The 27049-nt window shown below is 44.3% G+C and overlaps 1 protein-coding gene across 2 annotated transcripts in view; it reads right to left on the bottom strand.

Moving 5' to 3' along the window:
- Positions 1 to 1021: 1021 nt before the first annotated feature.
- LOC144170756 (proprotein convertase subtilisin/kexin type 4-like) overlaps positions 1022 to 27049 on the bottom strand; it is a 215056-nt gene continuing 189028 nt past the window's right edge. The window contains exons 9-15 of one of the 2 annotated variants that reach the window (XM_077700740.1): positions 25142 to 25245; positions 24754 to 24871; positions 23606 to 23755; positions 22949 to 23088; positions 19886 to 20254; positions 15580 to 15708; positions 1022 to 4391 (exon numbers count right to left, since the gene is read on the bottom strand). In XM_077700740.1, coding sequence (XP_077556866.1) covers positions 3829 to 4391; positions 15580 to 15708; positions 19886 to 20254; positions 22949 to 23088; positions 23606 to 23755; positions 24754 to 24871; positions 25142 to 25245 — 1573 coding nt within the window. In that variant the 3' untranslated portion in view covers positions 1022 to 3828. The remainder of the gene's footprint in view (positions 4392 to 15579; positions 15709 to 19885; positions 20255 to 22948; positions 23089 to 23605; positions 23756 to 24753; positions 24872 to 25141; positions 25246 to 27049) is intronic. The other variant, XM_077700741.1, reaches the window with a different exon arrangement.

Raw genomic sequence — 27049 nt, 5'->3', positions numbered from 1 at the left:
GAAGCTGTTCGACCCACGATTCTATGCCATCAATTTCGTGCAGCTCTGCTTTGTCCTCGTATATCCCATTTGGCTGCTCTTAGCTTTCTGAACTCGTGCATACCATTAGGTACATTTAATAAGCTTCATGCCCTCTGTGGGTTTTGTGGGGACACGCCTCTAGTTTTGCGACCACTATATAGTGCTCACTTTCTACGTTTTCCCGCATGTTTAGCCAATCGGATTCCTCTTAGAGTTTTTTGTGAAGGTGAAGTCTGGTGTAGTGTCCCTACATGTAGTTTCCAATCCTAGTGGGATACGTGGGGTCAGTGACCAGAGACAGGGTCTCCTGCTGGGCACCCAGCCAGAGATTCCGTACTTTGTTCCCCGCTTGTATCCCCCCAGGTTGGGTGGCGTGCATTAGTCACCTACAATTAGGAATGCTTAATTCGCGCTTTGCAATTAACATTGTTTTGTGAAACAAGTTCGTGAAGCTGTTTCTTGCGTGGGCCACTGTACATGTATAGGCTTCCCCACCCCGCGTTTTTGCTCGAGACGATCTCCACGAGGACACGGTCCACGTTTGTTCCTCTGGAATCATGACATATGGCTGGGAGGTTGTGTTTAAAGAGGGCCACTATTGCTAAATGTTTATAGTCAGAGGCCAGTTAATTCCCACTGTAATATGGTTTGTACTCAGAGTTCGGCTAGGAACATAGCTTCCTGCAGGCATATGCCATCTACTACCTCCCCAAAATTTATAAATTGCTGCAAGTTCCCCCGCGAGCATTTTCTACACTGGTTTTTGTGCTTTTCAATATAAATCTGGCATAAGGCTTGGAGATTTTCTTAAGACTCACGCCTTGACTGTTGCTGGGCTTGTATGTCATGTGACTACACAGCATTCCCCACGAATCCTGTTTTATTTGTGACTGTGCTTCAAGAATGTCAGTTGATGCCCCCTCGTATGGTATCTTTCCTCCATGGAAATAAGGCAACATACTATAGCATTGGGCCATTCAAATAAGCACACACTGCCAGCTTTTTCAGCAAGGCCAAGCTGTCCTTTAAAGCATAATTTATTTCGGTTCCTCACATACGAGAGGTTACACAAGGTATACGTGGGCAGTTTTGATGAATGACGACATGCTCGACGGCCATTTTGAATCGCACACATCATTGAGGAGGCTTGCTTCATCAGTGGGCAGGTCACTCCACTTTCGTTGCTGGAATGTAAAATGGTTGTAAACGTGCGAAGGTGTCACCATGCAGGGTGCAAGTAGCGTTTTCATGGCTTGCCTGGCTTGAGTAGAGGTGCATAGCCTTACATAATGTATCCGATGGTGGATCTACAGTTGCTTAAAGTTACATAATTTTTCGCAGGTTCACATGATGCGATTTCTGGCCTAATGGTAAGATCTACTAGTAGTTCTGAATTATAAATGCCCTACCATCCTTTTATGAACTGGTTGAAGTTGTGGGGACATTGCCAAAAGGGATTCATACCAGCATGCAAATGTTCAAGGGATTTCATTTGAAGCTTAGTGCAGTTAAAAATATTCAAATTTTTGGGTGGAGTTGACATGCTTGACATGCGGAAGCAACACCTGGGATGTGAGGAGTGTTGCTATAGAGGGCTCCGGCTTAATTGCGACCACCTGGGGATCTTTAATGTGCATAAAATTCTTGACACAGGCGCTCAGTGCGAATGTTCATATTAATTGATAACTTTGGCTTTCATGCTCAGCTTGAGCATCATGTAAAAATGGGCATAGAAGTTGCAAGAAAAAAAAAAAGTGGAAGCCTAGCGGCAAGGGCAGCTTTCTGCACCACCAATGCAATGGCATCTGGCAAAGAAAAATAGAGAAAATTTTGAGATCTTTGCTAGCACAATAGAGTTATCTGTGTACTCATGAAGGTCCGCAGACCCTGAACTGAAAAGCAATGTTGCAAACAACAATGCTTGACAAACAGCAATGAAGCAGGAACACTGGCATTTTACTATATGACTACTTACACCGAAAATGGAGATGCTTCTGCATTCTGTTTTGTATATTTTAATAAACCTGCAGGTATTTATTGTCTTTTTCTTTTGTTTCTTATCTACATTAAAGAAATAAGAAAATCCCGTGTTCTGCTCCTTCAATTCTTCTAAAGTCGTATTCGTTATTTGTCCATTTGTAGACAGGTTTGTGCAGCAGTTTCTTGGTTCATGCAGGGGTAGTTTTGCACAAAAGATATGGTGCTTTCTTCACTAAAAAACACACGACAAGGTTTGACTGAGGAAAACACTTTTCTTACAAAAAACAAAGTCTGTTGTATAACTTACGAAATTCGCAAAAAGCACGAAATGACGTATAATATTGCGATGCAAATTCCCCAAACAAAGTGTGCAATGTATCCAAAGTCATTGATCGAATTTCTTGCAAAGTCACTAAAGTTCAAGCTCATTGATCGAATTTCGTGCAAAATCACTGAAGGAAAGATTCTAGCGGAGCCAACGTCTCAACAGACTAGAAAACAAGTGTAAACAAAGTGTGTAGGCACAACAGAAGTAGACAGAAAGACCACATCAAATGCAAGCTAAAGTTCTAAAAGTAAATACAGGATTAAAACGTTCGTTCATTTTAGCATTGTACTAGTAAAGAAACAAACATTAATAAAAAACTGGTCCTTGAAATAGGAAGTATAGGTGTAAATGCTTTGAACAATTCTTTAACCTAACTAACCAAACAGTGCAACACAACAAAGGAACAATGTTGACTGCTCATTGAAATTTAAAAAAATGGTAAAACAGTATGTTCATTTTTGTTCCTATAACACTGCTGTTCGATTCTAGTGGAAGCGTTGCGAACGCCAAGCATGCTCTATAAGTTAAACGATTACGACAGCCCGTGTAACAGGCTGGAATTGCGACGTTCCACAATTTTCAATTCGTGAGTTGTGCAGATTCGTACTGGCAATAGCGCCCGAGAACGAAAGTCTAGCATCTAACCATTCACAGTGGCATGCTCTCTAGACAATAATTCAAAGGTTACCTAAACGGAAACACAGCTGCTCCACCAACACATGACCTGAAGGTGCGTACACAGCAGCACACAGGCAGAGGCTAACAGCACCAAACAATGGCAGGCATGACGCCCAGTGGAGATCACAGCGCCATGCTCACACGTCACGCTCAGAGCGTCTCTGTCGCAGCGATGAAACGTCTATCGAAAGATGTCGCTAGCATTCATTTGGCGCAAACACTGTGGCTCTTGGAAGTCCTTCAGTAGCCGCAAGATGAGAAGGCACACAGCCGCCAACACTTACACACCAAACAATGCAGGTGGAAGCGTGCCGCCAACAGGACAGGAAGACTGTGAGACACTACACCGTCAGTCAGCCGCTCCAACGCGGGTAGCCAAAAGGGCCTCACAGCCACTTTGCATCGCTAGTATGCGAGTAACTGGCACGCGTCGGCGAGCAACAAGATGCTTGGCTTAAACAAAAACAAAAAGGAGTTTATACCTAACATGATGTTGCAAACTGTGGGATGCTCATGACTGAACATCGTCACTGAAGAAAAATGTTTCATAACCAAACTTCTACGAGACAGTAGAAAAGTACCTATCAACTAACTACTACATGCTCTGTGGAGGTTTACACTTTGTCCCAATGAGCTTTGCCTTGGCGAAGCTATGTTTGAACCAAAGAAAAAAAACTCCACCTTAGAATCTACTTAGAGCTCAAAAACACTGCATGAATACACCACCTGTTGCTCGCCGTGCCACGCTTTCTCTTCTGCACCTACAGTTGCTGCTTCTCGAGAGCGCACAGGCCCAGTTCGTTATTATGCCTACGTTGTCCCTAAATGTCTTCATCCCGGTACGGTTTCACGTTGGGCTTCTTGGGAATGTCGTCCTCCCTGGCATGGTTGTAGGGCTTCTTTGCGGGTGCGCCGTCTTCAGGGAACGTGCTTGTGTGCACCGGCAGTCCCGAGTAGCGCGCGCTGCGTCCGCCCGCGGCGTCCCGGCCGGCCGACCGTCCGCCGCAACAGGCGGCCAGGCAGTTGGTCTGCGTCACAAGCACCAGTCCCGCCACGGACACGATGACCACGCAGAGAGTCATCAGGGCGACCGTCATGGCCTTGTACCAGACCGCCGCCGCGTTCAGCCGGGCCAAAAGGACTTTGGACTGGCAGTAGCCGCCGTCAACCAAGTCTGCATCGACGAAGCAGCGCGTGCACTGGTCGTCGCTGGGGCCGCGGCACGACCGGCACGAGTAGTGGCAGTGCTCGCACCGCAGAGTCGTACGCTCGGACGAACCGCCGGCAAGTTGGCTCAGAGACGTCGCCGGAGGGGACGGGAACGTGCTTTCTGGGCACTTGTCCACGCAGCCAGACCACGTGGCATACTGCGGGTAGGGGCACTCTGCAAGGGAGGTGGCGGAATGATGCACGAGAGCACGCTTCATTAGAATCAGCACTCTAAGCAATGTCTATACGCTGCAGCCTTCAAAGACTATGAAGTAATAATAAAAAAAGGTATAAATTTACATGGTGCAAGTGTAAAAATTTGTCCCATCTAGTGAAACCAACCAGACTTCAATTCTCAAGCATTTTGAATGAGTTTCGTGTCCTCCTATAATAGACAGACAGACAAAGAACTTTTATTTTTGGTCCTGAGGAACTACGTTGGGGCTGTAGTTGCAGGCCGCCCCCACGTTAACTGGACAGGTGTTCTGACTCAAAGCCACAGCGTTTCAGAGTGCTCAGCCCTTAGATGGCTAGCACTATTAGGCAATCAGCTTCCTAGTCAAAAAGGCACAATTTTTGTCAGATTAAATACCAACTTGCAGAAATGATATCGGCCACAAATAGTGCGGCAGTATTGCCGGATAAGTTGGTATGGCACAAGTCACATTCATTCAGATTTAGTGAAAATAGACCAACTTCATTTTCACTGAACTATGCTACAAAGCACGGTATTCAATCACATATTACAGCACTGGAGATGAGAAAAAAAAAAAAAAAAAAAAAAAAGACTTGGTGCTGCATTCCAGGCATGCAAGCATATCGCACCATAGAGCTGACAAACTTGAACCACAGTGAAAAGCACAAGCGACAAAGCACGTTCCAAACTCCAGGTTAATGCAGAAGCAGTTGCAAATGAAGTGACCACATTCCATGCCAGCAAATCAAAGGGAACTTGTAGATGCAACTGCACAGTAAGCGATGTGTCCCGCTGCACCCTCAAGAACACCATGACCATTCAACAAATTAAATTGGCACATGTGTATGTGCAAAATGAACGCCAAACCCGCCCCAACAAGTGCATATATTAAACTCAATAAATTAAACTCGAAACAACAAGAGCATGGCTGGATGGTTGAATTTCTGTTCCTAGAAAGCAAAACCGAGAAACTGGAGCCATGCCGAATTCTCCCTGGCACGAATGTCACCTGCAAAGCAATGCGGTCATGCTGGTGGCAGAAGTGGTTCTATGCAGCACTTAGCAAACAACGTTTCTGCCTAAATGAAACATCTGAAACACTACACCGCAGATGCAATCGCGAAAAAAATAGAGATCCACAAAGATGCACATGCTACAGTTGTAATGGAATACATAGATTTGGTGTCATCGTGTAATGCCACATGGCAGGCACCTGAAGCGGCAGAGCACTTAAGGAGTGGCAAGTGATTACCTTAACCACACCAGAGTCTTTAATGTGCACACGTGCTCATTATACTGTGGAAAAAACGGTTCTCCTTTTTCCCTCAAATGACAAAAACAGCTTGTGTAACCACGATTTGAACGAGCATTTTTGCACTAAGTCACCACAATGGGTAAAAGTTTAAAGCTGGTGTACAAAGGCAATAAACAGCACGTGTATGCGTGCTTCCCAAGTTTCACATGAAAAGGAAAAGAGGAACGGGCTTTCAAACCAAAGATCCGAAAACAGCAGACCATTCCGATGCCCATGCAATCGAGACAGGCAGGAAGCACGCCATTCCAGCAGTCCACCGGGAGAAAAATACCAGAAACCGGGGGTTAGTGGAGCGTTAAACCGAGGGGGACAGCCAAGCGCTCAGGCTGAATCGAAATGCATCCAACGACATCGGAAGTAGATGAAGTGGGTCACCTACCTTGGAGGGGGGGCTGTGTACGCGGATTACACATTGGCTCATCCGAGTGCAGTAGTGGTCGCTCTCATCGTTTGCAGACACAAAACGTTAGTGTCCCCCCCCCGCCAGTGCTTTTGACCACAAGACAGCAGAATGCATTTCGTCACCACCGTTACGACGACAACCCTCCTAAAAGCTCATGCCAGTTCAGTAAAAGAGGACCAGTGAAAAATGAAACTGGAAATTAAAACATGACGATAGGGAGGCGATCCGACTGTTCTTGAACATGCTGGTGGTCAGAACAGCGAGGGAGAAAATCCAACTCGAAACAAACGCATAGCATGCAGAAACCAAAACATCGTTAATGGCAAGGCTACCAGGTTATGCTTGCCAAGAGTAAATTGTAGCCTGTTACTGTCCTACTCGTGCAATTTTTAGAAAAAGATCCAACTGTTGCTGTTTTGCCTTACAGCACGCCGCTATATTTTGCTCGTGTTTTAACATGTATGTATGTTGGTAGTGCGGTGCTCAAGAGTGATTGCCTGAAAAGAATGTGCATTTAGAAGGGAGACGAAGAGAAGCAGTATTTAGATGACTGAACAGTGTTTGGGCATGGGGACATGTTTGGAATAATAGCTCCAGGAGTTGGAAATGCTTAATATCCTAAATAACCCGGTTACTCATATACCATGTGACACTAATAGCTGACTGAAAAGAATGAAAACAAAGGAAACATTATTTCAAATACTAGCAGTGAGAACATACAGTCTTGCACCTTACTGATATGCTATTTACAAATATGCTTGCCAGGCAAGTGCCTCCTGAAAGCTTAGTCCTATTGCAGATTTTGAGGCTTCGTTTTTTTGCAGCTTCACAAAAAATGTGTCAATGATGTTTTCCTGTATCCTTGTGTCCTTCATAGGCAGGAGGCCAGGAAAAAAGTAAATAAAGAGAATCCACCACCACTTGGAAGTATAAATGTTGGAGGGGCATCTGCATGACAGAGAGCAAGGTCAACAACATTTGATTCAATTTGTAAAGTTGGTTTATTACAGCCCAGCTCTCTTTTTCACTTGGTCTATCAACTATAGCCAATATGTTCAATCAAAAAACACAGTGCACAGAAAAAAAAAAATATGTTTACAGGCCCGCAGACCGAAATGCCTCAGCTGTTTACAATGGTAGTAGCATATACAGGCGCCTTTTGCTAGTACATCAACCTGGGCCCAACGATGTCATACACATGAACAAGCGCGCACACACACACACACCACTGTCCCGTCAATTCACAAAAGGCTACACTCCACAGAATACCCGACTTGCTCGCTCACAGCAAAAGAAAGGCCTACACGATGCAACCACCTATAACCTTGTTATCCATGCCTTTTTACACACCAAGACCACCACTAGATGTAATGGATTCTAGAGGGTCTGCTTTGCAGTATATACAAACACATCCTTACAACTATTAGAGTAATGTGCACGTATTTATACAGACAAGAAAAAAAAAAAGTACAGCATAAGACAGAGTCTGCGACTGAGCCTTCTTTTCCTTTCTATAAAAATTTATTTAAATGCATTTTTTCTAAAACCGCACCAGACGAGATATTAAAAAAAAGTGGCGCGATAAAACATAAAAACTGCTGGTGATTCTGTCTTTCAAAATATGCACTTGTATTCAAGTTACTTCTAAATTTTTGCAATGCCTTCAGCAAAAATACTCTGCAGCACGCACAACAAAAGTGGCAGAGCGCTGAACAAAATAGATTCAGGGAGAAATTACAACAGCCCGACTTCATGAGCTCAGACAAGATAAGCTATGCCAAGAGCAGGGAAAACAAGTGAGCCTAACAATCTTATCTAAATGCATATTGCTGTAACAAGCTGCACAAAAATAAGCTCCTAGACACCACGTAGCTCTTGGCTCCCCCCCAAAAAAGAAAAGCACCCAAATACCCAAGCTCGAATGCAAGCATTAGCTTAAACTATAATTTAACTGCAACGTCATACCACATATCTCTATCAACAGCTGGCAGATTAATCGCTGGTGATGTATTGTTCAATCTAAGATTAATCTCTGGTAACAATGCAGAACACCTGCGCCCTGCCTTCTTTGCGGCTCCTAGTTGAATGGCAGTGCGTGATGCCATGGGCATCAGCCTATACGCAGTATACAAGGCAGTGTAGCCAGAAAAAACATCCAGCGACAAACTCATCAAGCGACATCCTCAAGTATAGCTGCACTCAGTGTGAACTGCAACACTCATTAGTATTCACAGCATTGTACAAGCCCCATATAATTAGAATTGGGGCCTTAAAGAATCAAGCAAATTTTAAATATTAATATTTAAAGCCACAGTCATTGTTTTGACAGTATTAGCACCTGAATACTATGTAGCATTGCAGGACATGCTGAACACAACTGTACCTTGAGGGCAGCTGAATGATGACGAGTTTGGAAGTCTAAATGCTACTCTGTCAGCAACTACCATTCCTGCTACACTTGGCGAGTATACTACCATGAATGGCTCTGTACTTTCTGCAAGGGCTTAATTCTTGCAAATTTGACAAATTGACTACGCTGCAAGAAAAGCCAATCTTAAAAAAAAAAAAATGCGGGCAAGACGCTGACAGTTCCAAGTTATCCTGTGCTCACAAGCATTGCCATTTCTAATTGCCATTTCCAATTGCCAATTGCCAATCGCCATTGCCATTTCTTCAAAATTGGTTCTAATAGCATTCCAACCTGATCGTTACATACATTGTCTTATGGTTTACACATGGTTTATACATTGTCTTTCAATAAGACATTGCCGTTAACTAGAATTTGCGTTTGTCTGCCTAAAGTGTATGGCTCTGTTCTACTGTGACTCACGACCACGTTCTCAAGATTCATGCGAACTTCGACGGGCCATGCTTTCGACACGCCACATTATACTGCTATGTCATAAGTCTATGTTGTCACGTTTGCAGATGTTGAGAGCTGGCAACAGTAAGAGAGGGGTTATGTTAGGTTGGTGAGAACAATCTCTAAAATGATGCTGGCACCCTTGCGAATTCGCTATGTACATGGACTTAACCTCAACAGTTCCACCACATCACAAAATTTAGCCCTGATATCAAAACACCCTTCCCTTTACCTTCTATTGAATTTGCGAGAAATCCAGACAACAAAATGCAACTATACTTTGCAATGTGTGAGCAATCTATGGGTGTAAAAGTGGCCAACTGACCCACCGTAAATTCTCTTCGGTGGCTTTCAACAAATTTAGGCATTGCGATTCGCAATGCAAAATGGACTGACACAAAAATAAATGCTTGCTCATGTTATATGCAATAGTACAGCAAAATGCCAGCAGGACTGTACGCTCTGCAATTACAGAGTACTAAATGCATCATAACCTGAATTACGCGAGATAACTTGCCATTTGATGCACCACAACAAGGCGCCTAGACTTGCGATGACATGAGTGCATCGCGTGCTGTTACTGGGTGCTCGATTTCTGTTAGTGAAGCAGTTGGCTTGAATTGGGCAAAGAAAAATCAGAGCTGTGATGATGCATCTCGTTCTCAAGCTCTGCCATTCCAGTGATCAGTCAGCCAAAAACCTCCTTACTTGGCAAGGCTGGCCTTGACCTCTTAATGAGAGCCGTAGCCCATTGCAGCCACCATTTATGTCCCCCAGTGACAACACGACATTACCTATGTACAGATCTCGCCAAGATGGCAAGATAATAAGAGTATGTATTAACACAGTATGTACAAAGACACACAAAGCTTTTTAAACTAGAATGGCCTGCACATAAATAAGCGGCCTACTCATTTAGAAATCTAGACAAATGGCCAGAGGTGCAAGGCAACCTCCTGTTCTGATAAGAGAAATTGCTCTCAGTGGCAACGAAAGCTGTTTTACTGGCAACTGCGAGCAAGTAAAACCCCGTTCCGAAATTCTGCACTGAATGTTATCGCACAGCCTGCCATACAGAAAGTTACAGGTGCTAATACGGCCATTATGATTCAGCAGTCAGATTGAAGTGCACCACTTTACAATTAAAACATTTGTCATGAAGATGTTTCTATTGCTATACTAAACATGTAAACAACGCACACATTTTTATAAATTTTTTGTTTATGCATAGTCAGTGCTTGCCCAGGAGAAGTACATGCTTTGTTTAAGGTTTTATTTTAGTAAGCCTAGGCAACTCTAATAGATGAGCTAGAACTTAACGAGGCATATAAAACAGAAAAACTCATCACAAATTACTTTCTACCCACTAAGATGGTTAAAAAGTTCATTTTAACACACCAAAGCTTAAGCTGACATATGCAGCAAACCACAGTGAAGGACTACGGTTTAATTTGGACGACCCAGAGTGCCAACCTTGTGCCATGTGAAAAATGAAGCTTGAAAACTGCGAATTTAATTCCCCAGAAAGCTGAGAGTACTAAAAATAAAATGACATACATTTGATCTGCTTTACTCAGACACATGTCAAACATGCACCAAAGAGTGTATCAACAACACCCCACCCTTAGCTTAATACATGAGAGTGGTCACACAGCTGCAAAGTTCAGTGTGGGGAAAAGCTTTAAAGCAGCAAAGCCTTGTCCCAATAAAATAAACAATAACAAATAAAAGCAAAGCAAATTACAAATAGGAATGAGCAACAATAGTAAACATGAAGATGGTCGAATGTTCATATCCAAAAGCAGAACACTGACACCGTTTGGCAGCAAACAGCTTTCAGCTACGTACCACACACACACACTGCACAGCACAATACTTTTGGCATGAGAGAAGTGACAAGTTCCTTGTGACTTCTGCACTGTGGAACATTGATGCTACCATGTTTTTCACTACCATGTGTACCGGTTGTGATGACTGGGTACACAGAAAGGACAGGCAGGACTCGTTTTGTAACCAAAAACCGAACAATAAACCAACAACAAATCCTATAAGCTACAAGTATGTTGCACCGGAATAGAAATACAAACAAGACTGACACTTGCTTACAAAGGCCAGATGAACAGAGCACGCTTTCAAGTTCTCGCAATCATAGCTTTTGTGCTAAAAGAATATTGTTCCACCGTATGGCACAACAAGCAAATTGAAGAAACAGGCAAGATCATGATGCATAACAGCTTCAAGGTTTCAGTGTCTCTAGGTTGGAGGAACCAATAGGTCCCTTGTCATTTTTTTTTTTGCGTGTTTGTGCTTCGTGCCTTGGGCGATTTCCCCGCTACATGAAGACCAAGCAGCGACGTTTTTAAAGGAGCCACAAAAACAAATTGCATGCTTGCATGAAATGGTACATTACTCCTATGGAAGAGATGCTGTGTATTTTAAGCACACCTGAGACTTAATTAAGGCAGGAGATGGGGGGGTGTGAAGATGGAGAAAGAAATAAAGGCTACAAGGCTAGATTAGATTCCTTGCTCCAGTTCCGATGATGTATCTGCATTTTTCCCGAGCAAAAAAATCAGAACTGCATATTGCGACAGACTGTTTCAACAGATTTAAGTGGAGGAATACGGTAGAACCAATCAAACCAGGACATCAAGATATAGAATTCCGGCATATATTTGAGAACATTTAAAACCCCATTGAAGATTGAAGTATAGCAGTGTTGTGCATTTATACTGAACTCTAATTACTGAACCCTCGAAGGTATTCCTAACATTCCCACGCCCACACTCTTATCAAAAATTTGCCAGCAGTGGTGACGCGGATAGACATGAAAACCCAGTGCTGATAGAAGCCTTAATTAAGCCCACATTTGTCACGCCTTTTTTGCAAATGCCGTATTTCTGCTGGGCTGTCTTAACTCTTGCCGGAAATACACAGTAATTCTCATGTATGTATGTATGTTATGTATTTTAGACATGTTAACTCTTTCGTTACCGCACCTACTCAAAATCGTTCAATGTGAACGACACTTTCGGAGCGCCTTTTCATAGCATTGCAGGCATTGCTCGAACAAGTAAAGCTGTTTGAAGTTAGATCAGAAAATGGTCTTTCAAAATCTATTTTTTTTTTTTTCATTTTTCCAACAATAATGTCATTTTTGACACGCGTTTCAATCACCTGAGTGTGAAAAATGGGCGTGGTCATCGCGCGTCACTGCTACCAACGAAGAATGTGTGCCACTCGCAATTATTCTAAATAAGCGTTTGTTATCAGCGCATGAATGATGAACCAGCAAACGATTTTCAATCGTCAGGTTTGCACTCCGACAGTAATAATCCCAAAAATCGGCTGACAATATCAAGCAGTGCCTGTTTGCAAAGCTACTTTATGATTTTAGGCAGTTTTATTGCCTTTGCGCACGTTCTAAGTTGTTTGGTAGTTCTACTTACCCCAAGACCATTCACGAACTGTTTACAACAGTTTCGGTTTCGTTTCTGCATCACGAAATTCATATTTAGCACTAATACGCAGTTACCCAACTTCAAGGCTACCTGCCATGGCGCCTTGAGCGTCCGCGACTAATCCTCGAACAAAGCATGCTGCTCCTGATTTCACTGAACCCTAACCTGATTTCTGCAATAAGAACTTCAGATGCAAGTCAAAAGATCACACCCGGTCACCAGATATCTGCTCCGACGAGGACAGCGCTTCAAACTAGCCTTACACACTGCCAGCTGTTCGCCTTCCAGTTTCGTTTCCATACGAGGGTATATCCGGGTGTCTAATGTTGCTGCTTAGTTGAACTGTCTATTCGGAAGGAGTTTCCGATACGTTTTTGTACTTATTTCAAAATGTTAGGTGGCGCTGCAATGGAGGAGGCTCATTGTGCTGATCTTTTTTATCGCGCAACAGCTACTCGGCCAAAGTTTGCAGGGCACGATTCTAGCGCATTGCACCTCATTCCTGCAACCAGGGCTACAATTGCGAGTCAGAAGATGATAATAAAGCTCAACTGTATGTTTTGAGAGATAACTAACCGTGAACGTCAAGCATCAACCACGAAGTTCTGTTTTCAACTTCATGCATGTTTTTCTGCATCGCGTACTTGTCCCAAATAATGCGCTGGCTGTAAATGCAAAGTCAGTCATTGACAAGGTGTTTTTACGTTATGTGGGGCCAAATTGGTGCCTCTGATACTGTGAAACCACCAGATTTCTTCCACGGAACCACCCGAAATTGCACATTTTGAATTAGAAGTTGGGCTTCACCGCATGACACGAGCACCGCGCGTGGTAACATTTTTTTTATATCTAAAAAACTGTTCCGCGCATGTCGACATTTTTTCTAGGGCACGTCTTTCAAATGTTTCCCTACAAAATGTACCTATATTCTAATTTCTTTCTAGTACCGGTGGTTTGTTATATACAACTCATTTTTATCATTTTTTTTCGAAATTGAGAAAAATTTTGATTTTGATATTTTTTTTTCGCAACTACGCTATATGAAAACATTTAGAGAACTAGTGTTATTGGAAAGGCCGTTAAATAATCTTCGTTTTGTGTTTTTGTAATTAGTACCTAACAAATTTTTTTTAGCTGAAAAAAGAAGTTTTCTTGGACCCTTAAAAATCGGTCAATTTTCCCACGGTAACGAAAGAGTTAACGCAATAGGGTAATACGCTTGCATGAAGTATTTCATTTGTGGGCATTGAATTATCAATCTATAGAACCATTTTATGTCCTGATTCGAATTCAATGTCTTTGGTACGAGTGTACATGTAGCCTGCCGACACTCTCTGCTGCTCTTTTTCTTTTTTAAAATTATCCAAGGTTTGGTACTAGCCAAAAATCGTACACCTTTCCATTCCGCAGCAAACAATCTTAAGGTTATGACAAGCATGCCATTTGCATTCACAGCTCCTTAGGTCACATTTGCTTGGCACTGAATTCAAACAAGCCCCAAATTCACTTTAAAAGTACCTTTGAGTAACGCATGTGGCTAGATTGGCACACGAAAGCTATAGATATATATATATATATATATATATATATATAGGATGTGAATATGAAGGAAAAAAAGAAATGATGATGATGACAGGACAAAAACAGTCCATGCTATGTGGCTATCTGTCACATGACGATATGGATTGGTGCTATTGATGCGTGCGACAAGAACCGAATGACACTCGGTTTTTTTTTCTGTCCCACGCAAGGAAGAGCGAGCTTGTTGTCACATGGTTGTCACAAATAATGTCACGTTGGACTAAAGGCACAGCGCTAAGCCCCGCAAGAGTCCCTACCAAGCAGGTAAACGGATAGCAAAATATAAACAAGAGGTTTAACAAACTCACTGGTTTCCATTCTATAAGCGAGGCACAGAGCAATTGCTGTATGCACAGGGAGCACTGAAATGTTGCAGAGAAACTGAGCATAAAAGGCCTAACAAAATTACTCCAATCTGCCGAACGATTTTTTAAAAATTTTTTCCTGACTCATTTTTCTGCCGATATAGAACGAATAGAAGTTTTGTTCGACCACCAATGTTGTGCGCTGATCAAACCACGTGAATTCTTCAGGGCAGATACGTCACACAGTAATTAAATTTCTTTTACATGCTTAGTGTGGAACAAAGTCAGAGCCAGCGCTTGCTTCCATGGCGACACAGTTAAAACGACTAAAAGTAACGTGACAAGGGACCACAAGAGTGCGCACTCAAACAGTCACCATTGTACGGAACAAGTGTTTCCCCATCAAAAAGGAGGCGTGCGACAATACAGGGAGGAACGGCCACTATCATATAGGACAACGTCGGCTAGTGTTACCCCACTTCAATATTGCCTCACATCACCAACATTGCCTTGACTGACTGTGCGGCAGTACTGCTCATTGGCCAGGAATGGGCATCCCCTGAATTGACCGCATACACACCCCTACAGGTTGCACAGTCTGCCACGTCGCTTTGGTAGAGAAAAGTTTGTGATGTGGCACCGCTCAGTACAATGGTGACAGTTACTTTGGGCTTCGTTGGTGCACCTTTCCAATCCTCCCACTTGAGGAGCTTCCCAGATGACAATTGTGACTTCAGCAACTATCCCCTGAGAGGAAGAGTTCTGTTAAACACCGGACCAAAGGGAAAATTTAAAAGCGTGCATTGCACATTTACCTGCAATGTTATGACTAAAAAAAATCACTGTCATCACCGAGACACATCTTCTCCCAACTGGCAGGACTGGAAAGCTTGTACACATTGCCCCACAGTTACCGACGTAATACTGTACAGACGAGGACTTGTGGCCGCACCCACCACAACAGGATCGTCTCTGGCATCGCAATGATGAGCACAATACACACACGCACGGAGTGCTCTCAGTGAGGTTTGAGAGTCAGGACGCGCGTGCCAACACGTGCACACACAGAGACCGCCGGCACACTGTAGTCCCGCTGCTGGATCGGTTGTTAGTGGTAGCAGAGGGTTGAGGAGGAGGGAGGAGGAGGAGGCGGAGAAGCGAGCGGCGGCGGCGGCGTGCACAACAGAGCCCGCCACCGTTATAAGGCCACGAGCAGGACCAAGAGGGACGGCCACAAACCTAGGCAGCAGCCGTGTGCTGCCGCCGCACCGCTTCCTTCGACGGGCCGGCTGTCGGAGGCCGCGCCGGTGCCACGGGCTGGGTTCTCCCGAGTCCCGTGCACCGAGAGTCCCGGCGGCAGACTCTCCGCTGAAAGACAACGGGGCCCTGAGCACCCTCCTCGGCCCCGCTTTGAAGAGCCGAGGCCCAGCAAACCACCACCACACTCGCCCAGGCGGAGGGCTGCCGCGCGTGGATTCTCAGGCGAGCACTTCCCCTGTGCCTCGCGTTGCAACGGGTTAATAAAAGCTCTCGGGCGGAGTACAGCCAAGCACTGTTACGTGCTACGCTGCTGCCATCGGGAGAAAAAAAATGTCGTCCCGCGAGGCTGCAGCATATTAATTCCTTCCAGTGAGTTTGCCAATCCTAAGTACTAACTGTTACAGCATTTTGAAATGACTGAAGGCGTTACAGCGCTAAGTGCAAAAATGGCACAACCATGAAAAGCTTGCAACAACCAGTACGCACCGCTTTGAATGCTCATGCTTGGATCCCTGTGGCGGTCATGCTCAAAGCAGTACAGATAGCAAACTTTCATGGCTGCATGAAGAATGTCGTCTTCGGAGCTCAATTGAAATCCTAAAGATGGTGTACCATATCGCGTCAAGTTTACCAACAAAACTGGTGCTGCACGCAGCAGAGTACTGAGCTTGGGCATGCTGACTGTCATCACATATCAAACTATTTTATGAGAATTACAAAGTGGCATTGTGAAAAGGACAAAGAATATCTTGGGAACAGTAAACTAAAATACATCATGCATTGGGATATTCGGAACTTTTCGTGCCGTCAAAGTACACTGGAAGTTTCCTTTACTGAACTAGTATATGTTCCTTTTAATGTGATTCTTCCCTTGCTTCCCATAGCTTGCTGGAGTGTAGATTCATTTGCTTGTTCCAGCATACAGCAGCCATAATGAGTCAATTAGGTGCCACTGTCATCACCTCCATTTGGTTTTGTTTCTAGGGTGATTGCTGCAACCACAGGCCCACTGTTATCTGTATTTGTGCCATGGTGGTTCAATATCTGTAGCTTGCCACTAATTCTGTTCAATCCCAAAAGTTGGCTGAGTTGCCAACAGTCTATAACGGATGCATGCGTTATTATGGCTGGTGCAGTAAAGACAAGAAATGGCTCAAACATCTGCAAATGTGCCTCTTGTTTTCAAACCATGAAATTACATTTCAGTATATAGAATTACAAGCTGCCTCGAATTTTTAGTCATTTTTTGGGTAACTGCTGCTGCCCAAGTGGTAAACTTGTAATCTTGGCACTGCGCTCTACCAGCAAAGGCAAACTTGCTTTCACACTTCCATGTTTCCTTGCTGCAATAATATTCCTTAAAAAAAAAAGTTCTATCTGTTTGATCAGGCATGTAAGGACTCCAGTGAGTGTTCAACATTTTTATTGTTTTCCTTTGTATAAAAGTCATTTTCCTCCACGATTCCACACTGTTCGCTTTAGTGCTCCACAATTCACGTACAGCCTTCCTTTACCAGAGTTAGGCTGGCCATAACAATGCAGCGAAACCTGTGCGGCAACTAGCTGCCTCACTGCGGGTGGAACAGTGCACAGTGAAAGCTGAGTGGTAAACAAAAAGAGCGTCCTTTCCAAGTCACTTCCACACCCGCTTCACCTGGCTGCCGTTACGCATCGGGGTCACATGTGTGCAATTTTGGGCCCCTAGGAAACGAATTTCGCTCTACGAACGCACATATCATGCAGCTTAATTATGCTGCTGCATCAAGAACACACATGCACTCTTCAGGTGAGTTTGTCAGTACTTCAAAAAACAACGTAATAAGGTTATTTATCAAACAACTGTAACCAATGTTGCAGTTCGCAAAGATAATTCAGGAATGTATGCTTTCACAGTTTACACTTACAACACTAATCAACGTAAAACTGCAACTAAATTACAGCAGACCAGAAAAAGTAACCTGCTGCTGGAAGAATAATAAAAGGTGATTATATACATTGATCTATTTGTAATTGCGATTTTGTAATTAAACCAACGGCAGGTTCTGTATATACAAGCATGGTTTTACAGGTACCGTCTTAGTCACATACATATGCTACCACGCCAAAACTTTGCTGGTTCTCTCTCACTCCTACAAAACTAAGTACTAATAGTGCCGCTAAAACAAATGCCACAGTTCAATCAACGGGTCCACATGGCCGTGAATAGTCAACATGGTAATAATAAAAGCAACAGTAACTCAATAACAAGCACGCCGGCATACAGGTGCAGTGGGGTACAAGTTCGAGCGTCAATTTTGTCGCCCCCAATGTCCAACAACAACAACAACGAGAATGCGTGCAGAACAGTTAGAAGCAGCAAGCCCACCACGCCGCGAGACAGAAACATTGTGGAAAGCAGCAGAGTGTACATCTCACGTGAGCGGTGAGATGGGCAGCAGACGCGTCACGTGGCATGCAAGCACACTGGGCAAATGCTTACGTTCGGTGAGTTCGCTTTTTGCCTTTGAACAACAGAAACAAGAAGAAGATTGCAATTAAAAATGGGGAGCATCACAAAGCGAGAACAAAGCAACAGGCAGTGATGTGAGAAGTGAATACGATGTGGCAGTTGCAAGGCACGGAATTCAGTTAAAATCGCATGCTTTGGTAAAATAAGCGGGTGTGAATGCACAAGAAAGCCAAGCAACAGGCAAGGCGGAAAAATGAGTAGTGGTGTTGTTATCAGGCACAGATGGCAAAATAAGATCCTCAGTACATCCAGAAAACACACAAGGCACCCAAGAAAATTTAATGCGCAACAAAGATGTGCCTAGAGAGGTATTGATATCTTGTTTTCCAAGTACAAACAAATTTTGCACTGTGGTCTTGAAAAAAAAAAAAAAACAAGAATGCCATCTCTTAACAGCTGCAGCAAACAACTAGTATCACATTCTGCTCATAAAAGCAGCAGTGGATCTATCACTTGCAAATATTAAAAACAAAGTAAGAATCACAGCAAATGCAACGAAAAAAAGAAGAAAAAAAATAACTGAAATGTACTACTAGCTGCAAAGTTGAACAAAAAGACAAAATTGTAACCTAAAGTACAGGATGAACTATGGATAAAGGCTGCTCTGAGAAAACTAGAGCAATAGGAGCATTACAAACAAAATAAAACATACTGTGCCAGGATTGGTGCGCACAAAAGAAGACGCATAACTGCTTTAACTTTTTTTTTCCCCCCAACAGCAATGTAGAATGCTCACTAGCTTGCCTCTGGGAGATTCAAAAGCTATAAAAAACACTGCTACAAATGCATACACATTCCGTAAACCGAAGCACAATTTTAGAGAACTAGCCACTGATTTCAGTCAAGTCTCGCACATGCAAGGACGTGCGCATGCCAAAATGTGCATTTCTCTCACTGCGAGATGACTTCACAAGGGGAACTCAAAGTCCCATCACACAATGCTTTTCAATGCTGCAAAATGGCCCTGCAGTGATGTAGCCAGGCGACGGTGTGTGTGGGCATGTGCGTTTGTAGTTGGGGCTACAAAAACAGGCTTATCAAAGAGTCAGCTTCCATTTACTGATATTAATCACTTAAAAACGGACAATCTGCAATCTCTTAAAAATGGACAATCTGTTTTTTTTGTTTGTTTGTTTGTTTGTGTAGAACAGCACTTATGTTTGAGTGGTGTTGACACACCCACGAATTGATGAAACAGCAGGGGACCTTTCTTTTTTTTTTTTTTTTTTGCAAACGTCTTGGGATATAGCATTTCTGTTCTCAAGCTTATGCTGTAGATGCAGAATTTGGCTACAATTACATAAGCATAGGCCAATTTCCGAATTCTGGAGACACACACTGGAATAATGCAGGCTCATATGCCTCGCCTAAAAGTTGACCTCCTCTTTCAAATGTCCATTTTGGAAAGAAGGAGTTGATTTACACTCCTGTAAATACCGTACTGCAGTTTTCAACTTGCCCTTGCACTCCATCCAGTCTTAACACCCACATGCACACAAAAAAAAAACCTCTTGAGAAACCCACACAGCGCCAAGTTCTGGCTACAACCCTGCTTGCCAAACATTGGGCCAAACCATAGTGAGTAAATGCAGAGCTGAAAAACACAAACGACACACCAAAAAAGCCTGCACTAACAAAAGCAAACAACAAGACCAGAGGGGAAGGGGGGAGATGCCCCTCAGGCTATCTGTATGTAGTAGGTGGGCTGGAGGCGGAAGGGCCCGAAGGCGTTCTGGAGCACGTGCACAACCTGCTGGACAAATGTGATGGGCTCACCTGGTCGGCGTGAGTCGGAATGGATGAAGTTGTCCAGTGACTCGGGGTCGCTCGGCGGCCGGCCCAGCGAAGGCGGCGGCTTCATGGGCCGATATACGGGGAACGTCTTCACTGTGGACACCACGGGTGGGAGGGCCGGGGGCTCGACGGTTGTCGTCGGGGCCTTGGTCGTCGCCGCCTTCCTGGTGGTCGTCTGGGGCGGCGCTGTGGGCCGCTGCCGCTTCTCGCTCTCTTCTTTCTCCGGCCCGCTGGGGACGTCGCCAAACGGTGAGGGCGGGTGCGCGCTGCCGCCAACTCCCGCCGACCACACGTCCGGGTCCTCGGTCGTGCCGTACAGGATCATGGACCACTCCTTCAAAGTGGCCTTCCCTGCAGGGCGACACCGGTCACTCCACCGCACCCACTACAGGCTGACCCTCCTCATCCCCGCGCCCTTGACGAGCCATATCGCACCTGAGGGGGCATAGAAGATGCAGAGAGTGCGACTGCTCGGAATTTTACAACTACGGGTGCACAATGTTTATTGAATCATCTGCACCTCCAACCGCTGAAAGCCACTGTGGGGCAGATTCGAGCTGTGGACTCTTGTAGGTCTGCACAAGAGCTAACGGATGTCCCAAGCATGCGTACGCAACGTCCAGTGGTCTGCGGTGGTGCTAGCAAAAAGCAAAACTTTTCTAATTTTTGTGACTGAGGGATATGTAATAGGATATACAAATCAGTATGCTGGCCTACAAAAAGCTTCTAAAAGAAATATGCACCTTGAGTTTTCTTGCAGTTATTATATCTAACTTTGAATGCTTGTTACAAGTGCAGCATGTTCTGTTTTGTCCACAAGAAGATATGCCTTCGAAATATGGAAAGGCACTTCCTCTCCACATCCACACTTGGATGCCCCTTGTACATCAGCAAAATGTTCCTACATGTAGGTATGCCACGGTCATCCAGTAAATGGCTTATGTTGGCTTTCAATGTATGGGTGCTATTCTTAAGCCCCATGGATGTTGCCACCCTTAGAAATGCCTCGTCCATAGAAATTCAACTGCTCCCACCCCCTGTCAAGCGAACACGTCCTTAGTGAACATATTCTTATTTCATTCCTCTACCAAGTTCTCTTTGTGACTCCGATTAAACAGGGCAGATGCTGAGCTTTGAATTTGTGCTGTAATCCTCTCGGCATAACTTGCAGCTGTTGCAACCAAGATTGCCACTGTTGCATCGTTGGCAGCAGTACAACTTATTGCGCACCTTCTTTAAACCCTTACCTGGAAACGGTGGAAGCACCTTTCGCACTGGTTGCCAGTTTTTTTTCTTTACAAATAAACACCCCTTGGAAATGGGAAAAACTTTGCACAACAATACAAACAAAACAAACGAAAAGATTTTTTTGCTGTGGTTGAACATGTTCTGGCGAGTGATAGCTCGGTTTTCACACCAACAGCACACAGTGAACACACAACTGCACCACAAGACAAAACACTGACGCCGCCAGGTGTAATTGGTGTTGTAGGCCCAAACTCGCAGTGAACTTGGATGCAGCCTGAAGTGCAGGCCTGGAGTGTATCACTCCATGAGTCTTTTTCCGATCGCGTGTGCCCTTATTCTCTCCCCCTGTCCCCTTAGAATGAGCAAGCAATTAGACACTTTCACTATGCAACCGCACGAAGCATTAGCTTGGAGGTCAGATATTGACGCTACAATGAACAGGCCTTTTCCGGGGTTAGTACCTGGAGTAACAGAGCTGTTGCTCCAAAATTTGCCAGACAATTCAAACGGTGGCAAAAAAGGAAGCCACAAACAAGGGGGCTGTGGTATTGAACATAGCACGAAGTTTACACAGCAAAAGCAAAAAAAAAAGATGACACTTACCATGTCCCTTTCCCATGTAATAAATTGTCAAGACAGGCCAACGCCTGAATGCTCGCCTTCACAAACATCAAAGCTCTCTGACAGAGGCACTGTACTCACATTTAGCAATGCACTGCAGAGAGAGCATGTGCCGGTGGTCATCGTTGACGGGCACACAAAGCATTCAAAACAACAAATTCTAGAAGCTTTCTACACTAAGAAGAAAAGAAGTGGCTGAGTCAGTCAGCAGTCTTGTTTGCTATCAGACACTGAGTTCACCTAATTTGGGTGGGGCTTGGTTGGTTTCATCGTCCCAGTTTTGATTGATTGTAGGGTTTATCACGCTGACGCAATGCAGGCGATGAGGCGTGCTGTGATGGAGGGCTCCGGAATAATTTTGACCACCTGGGGATCTTTAACGTGCACCGAAATCTTGTTCACGTGGGCGTTTTTGCTTTTCGCCTCCATGATGTTCCTAGTTATTAAGGGTGTCACACGTGGCTTGTGGCTGTACGCAGTTTTCTGTTCTTGATGTTACGCATCAAATCCTTTTGTCAGATAGTAACGCCGAATTGTGATGACACGGGCATTTATTCTGTGTACACAAGTATGTTTTCCTAAATAAAACTTTCAGCTGTTAGTAGCTCTGCATCACTCTTCTTACAAAGTCTTCATTTCAGTAGCACTTTTCTCATTGACCATGGCAGAGGGATGTTCGAACAGTGAGCCCAAAGAGACAATGAAGACCCGAGTAGATCGGTGCAAAAGGTTTCCACACCACAACATCGCACCTGTCTTTCGCCATCCCTCACACAAAGTTCACCAATTTGTAGTTTGCCTCGACATTCAAAATAAGGAAGAGGGATTTTCGAACCACAAGCGACTAGTGTAGAGTGGCTAAGTAATTTCTTTTGGCAGTGCAGCTAAAATAAAAAACAAACTTTTGCAGCAGCACATGGCAGGGGACTCTGAAGTGTAACTCCAAAGCAACAGGGGATTCAAAGTAACTCTGGGGTGACCTATACACGAGTCAGACTATCCTAAAATCTCGAGAATTGCTTCCAACCCAGACAAACCCATCTTGGTCAGCAGCCCCTTTTGTGGCAAATTACTCGGCATTTGAGAGGACAAGAAATTCCAAAAATGTGCAGATGTGTGGGGCACTGGGCCGGGCAACACCTGCCAAAGGAGCGGAGCCGGCCCCCGCTCACTCACCGAAGTAGCGGCCATCGTTGTGCACCTCGAGCTTCCAGTGGCCGTTGGGGCTCTCGCCCCAGGTGTGCACGCTCATGAAGGGCCAGGCCTGGAAGCCCGACCGGGAGTTGTCAAGAGGCCTCTGGGCTAAGAGGGTCGACCTGCAACACGGCAACGGAGGGAAAAAATGAACAAAACAGAAGGAAAACAAGGCCTGCGGCTCACGGCCAGCAAGACTCCACTGGGAATTTCTGCACACAAACTCCTTTTAAACCACAAAAGACAAGCTCCTCGAGTGTGTGTTAGCTCCGGGACCTGGTTTTACATTTTCCCAGGTTTGACATAAAAGGTACTGCATGAGAAAAAAAGCAAGCAGCAGTGCACAAGTTTTGACAGAGACGTGCAAATAATTTCCCAAGTACACTTGGCTTAGTGTGAACGCTGGTTGCCTTGCGAGCATACCCTGGCTGTGGACTCCAGTAACGGGAAGGGAAGAGTAATGAATTCCCCAATTTTTCAACCTTCACAAGCGTCAATCAGTGCAATGTCTTCAATCATGCCATGCTTTACATGCTGCGCAATGGACAAGTAACTGAACTTTTGAAATGATAAGGCTCGAGCGCAACTCGGTAGAATTAGAGCAAAAGAAGGAGCCAGGTTGCCCCGTGCCCTGCTCACCTTGTTCCTGCAGGCGAGGTGAGGTAAATGTGCAGGTCACCCCTCCGTGTCGCAGACAACGTGACCTTCGCTTGAACATGCTCCAGAAAGTGGACATTTTCACAGTTCACATTCAGTTTTAGCTCCACGTGACTCTTGGGCGCAATCACTCTGCAAATTCGGAAGAGGGGAAGGAAAGGAGGAGGTGGAGGAGGAAAGCGTGCGTGTAGACGAGACCTGTTCACTGCCTGCTCAGAATTGCATGGCATCCACTTCAAAACATCCACAAAGGTGGCCATAGATAGATGGCTACACAGCAGGTGCCAGCTTCCCTCTACAGTAGAACCTTGTTGATGCGTTCAAAAAAAAAAGCGAGGAAGAAACGCACAATCCGGAAAAATGCACTATCTGGTAAGAAACGTACTATGGGGAATTTTTAGTGTTCACAATAGACAGCGTTGTAACCGGGAAATCGTATTAACCGAGAACGTATCAACGGGGTTTTACTGTACAATAGTGATGGCTGCACAGAACAAAGTGATTACAGAGACATAACACAGCAAATGTCAATGAATACTGTGAAGAAAGTCAAAAACTACCAAGAAGGAGGCTTCTCTGAAAGCCACTTGAATGACAGCTTGGAAAAAAATTGAAAAATCCACAGCACTTTGCATTTAACAATGCTCTCGGTGCTTTAACATACTTCGTAATATCCAGAAAACAGAAGCAAATTAATTGCAGCAAGCTACAGTTGGTGTTGGATGTGGCACTTTTCCACTGTATTTCCGCGTTAGAGTGCTTGCAGCTGACGCAGCACGTTTGTTTTGAGCTTTAGGAATTAGATATGAGCAAGCCGAAAGATAGAAAAGGAGGCACAAATTTTCATAATCTTTATGCATGACAAACAGGATAGTGTGTGTGAAATGCTGCCCATCATCAAGAACATGCACTTTCAAACAAAAGTGTAAAAGTGCATGTTCGATAATGTAGCTTCATTCCATAAAGTGATAACAGGGACAATAAGAAAACTTAGTTCTTGGGCAGAAACATGGAGCTTTACGAAACTCCACGAAAACCAAACACAGCGGACCAATTTTGGACTCCCCGTAAGATTGTTCTGAGAAGGCTATACTGTACTGAAAAAAACGAAGTAATTACTGAACACTCACTTGTCCATGGGCAGAGCTCGAAACATGCAGGTTTTCTGCTGGGGCACAGTAGTCCACCTTTTGGCCAAAACCACCATGGCATCCGCATCCATCAAGCCATATCCAAACGAGTGGCTCACTGCAACGACAACAACAACCACCGCAGAGAACAGGTCACCTTTTATTGGCCGACAAGTTTTTCACAAACAGCGGCACCACAGAAATGGATAAGATGGGCTTTGAGCCAATGGTTCACTGCTGGTGGCCAATCAAGCAGAGGATTCAGCCTCAGGAAACAGCCTCGGGGAACAGCCTGGTTGCACTTGCACAGCTCGGCCCCTTTCTCCGGGTTCTTAGCTTGGCGCACCTTGCGCTAACCAGGGTGAAAACACGGCTAGCAGCTACTCACCGTTTCGACCCACTCCGTTCTTCTGCCAGTCACTCGTGCGCAAGTTGGCGGGCTTGGCAGTGCGAACAACTATGTGTTGCATGTCTCTCCACGTTAGCCGGCGGCTGCAGAGAAAGAGAAACGCATTGATGACACAACCATATTGCGTGCACCCTGTTAGGTGCAGCCGGTAAATTGTACCAACAGCCCAACACCATGTGAAAAGGTTCCGTAAAGGAACACTGAGGTGACTGATGCATAAGCAAAACTACTGTAAAATGCCAGGAGATGCAGACAATTCATTTCGGCATTCAGAATAATCTTCCCTCTTTTCAAAGCATCTTTCAAAAAAAAAAAAAAAAATCTCCCATTTCTTACTTTTGCTACAGCTGCTCTCCTCTATAAAAGAGGGGGATTTCGAAAGCCAATGAGGCACGGGAAACAGACTTCAAATGACAATTCACGGTGCCGGAAACACAACTCTAGCAGTTGCTAGAGGTCTTTAGCATCCACTTCTAACCTCGTTAATTTTTTCAAGCAAGCAATTCTCCCGTTGGCATTCTTGGCAGTAGTTGTCAAGGTTTTCTGAACACTTACGCAGAGACAGTGATGTGATGCATTCAGGGGTTTATTTTTAGGAGCCTGCTCTCAAGGCGTACCCCTTTCTGAATGTCACAAGCACTATCGAAACAACAGACACATGATATTTCAACGATGAAACCAAACCACAAGACAATGCTGCTGATGGTGCCCTAAAAGTAACAATAGAAAATAAAGCATTGCTTCAAAGCAAACATTGAAATAAATGATTATGCATGGACATATGCCGAAATTCAACTTCCGAGGTTCAACTCTGCATAAATTAAACAAGGCGAGCCTGCCATGGGTTAGGAAGGAACCCAAAGAAGAACCAGAAAACAAGGTTAAGTAGCATTAAAGGTGCCACGAAGACAAATTGCAGCTTTGTGCAGCTTAAAAGAATTAGATTTTTGCAACTCACGCCGTGCAATTCCAGCAATGAAGATGCAAAAAAAAAAGCACAAGAAAGAAAACTAATTTCGCACTACGGTGATGCAGTATGGGCAGGCGTGACGTAATACCGGTTAGAACTAAAAGCATAGTTACCAGTGTGTAAACTGCACGTTAGCATTCAAGCTGCGCAATCAAACGGAACTAGAGGCCCCACTGCAATTTTCCAGTCGTGCTTCCTGGCAGTGGCCTTGGTCGACGGCCGCCAATCGCACAAACAAGGCTCTAAGATGTCATTGAGAAATCGCTGGAAAGTGACTGGGGAGTCAACACTGCTTCATACATTTTCTTTACCGTATTTGTTCAAATATAAGGCGTGGTTTTTTTCTAAAATCCGTAATCTCAAAGTCATACCCCGCATTATATTCAAAGCTCAATACATACACATATACATATATACGCATATACACACACACACACATATATATATATATATATATATATATATATATATATATATATATATATATATATATATATATATATATATATATATATACGGCGATTTTTTTACTCTCCAAACTGCACCCTCGCCTTGTAATCGTGATTGCCTTATAATTGAATACTAAATACGGCAATACCTCAGTTATTTCCTTGAAGTTTGTGATAAAATTGCTATCATTGTTATTAAGACAAAGCAGTCTTTTTAATGAACGCAACTTGTATTTCGCTCCCATGGCCCATTTAAAGGCCAACTGCACTCAAATTTCACCTCGGCCAAATTTGTTTTTAATGCGTAGTAAGTACCCCCAAATAAGCTGATACACAAGTGGTAGCCCCGTGAAACGCCTCGTTAATCAGTCAGAAGCGTTTAAAAAGGCTCCGCCGCAGACCACTCTGCACCTGCCGGCGGATCGCGTAAACAGCCATGACGCGCCTGTGACGTTCCAGCCGACGGTG

The sequence above is a fragment of the Haemaphysalis longicornis genome, unplaced genomic scaffold, assembly GCF_048455015.1.
Source record: "Haemaphysalis longicornis isolate Haplotype H1 unplaced genomic scaffold, Haemaphysalis longicornis Haplotype H1 scaffold_2, whole genome shotgun sequence".
NCBI classification, from domain to species: domain Eukaryota; kingdom Metazoa; phylum Arthropoda; class Arachnida; order Ixodida; family Ixodidae; genus Haemaphysalis; species Haemaphysalis longicornis.
The sequence above is the reverse complement of the archived record's forward strand: the minus strand, read 5'-3'. Positions and strand labels throughout refer to the sequence as shown.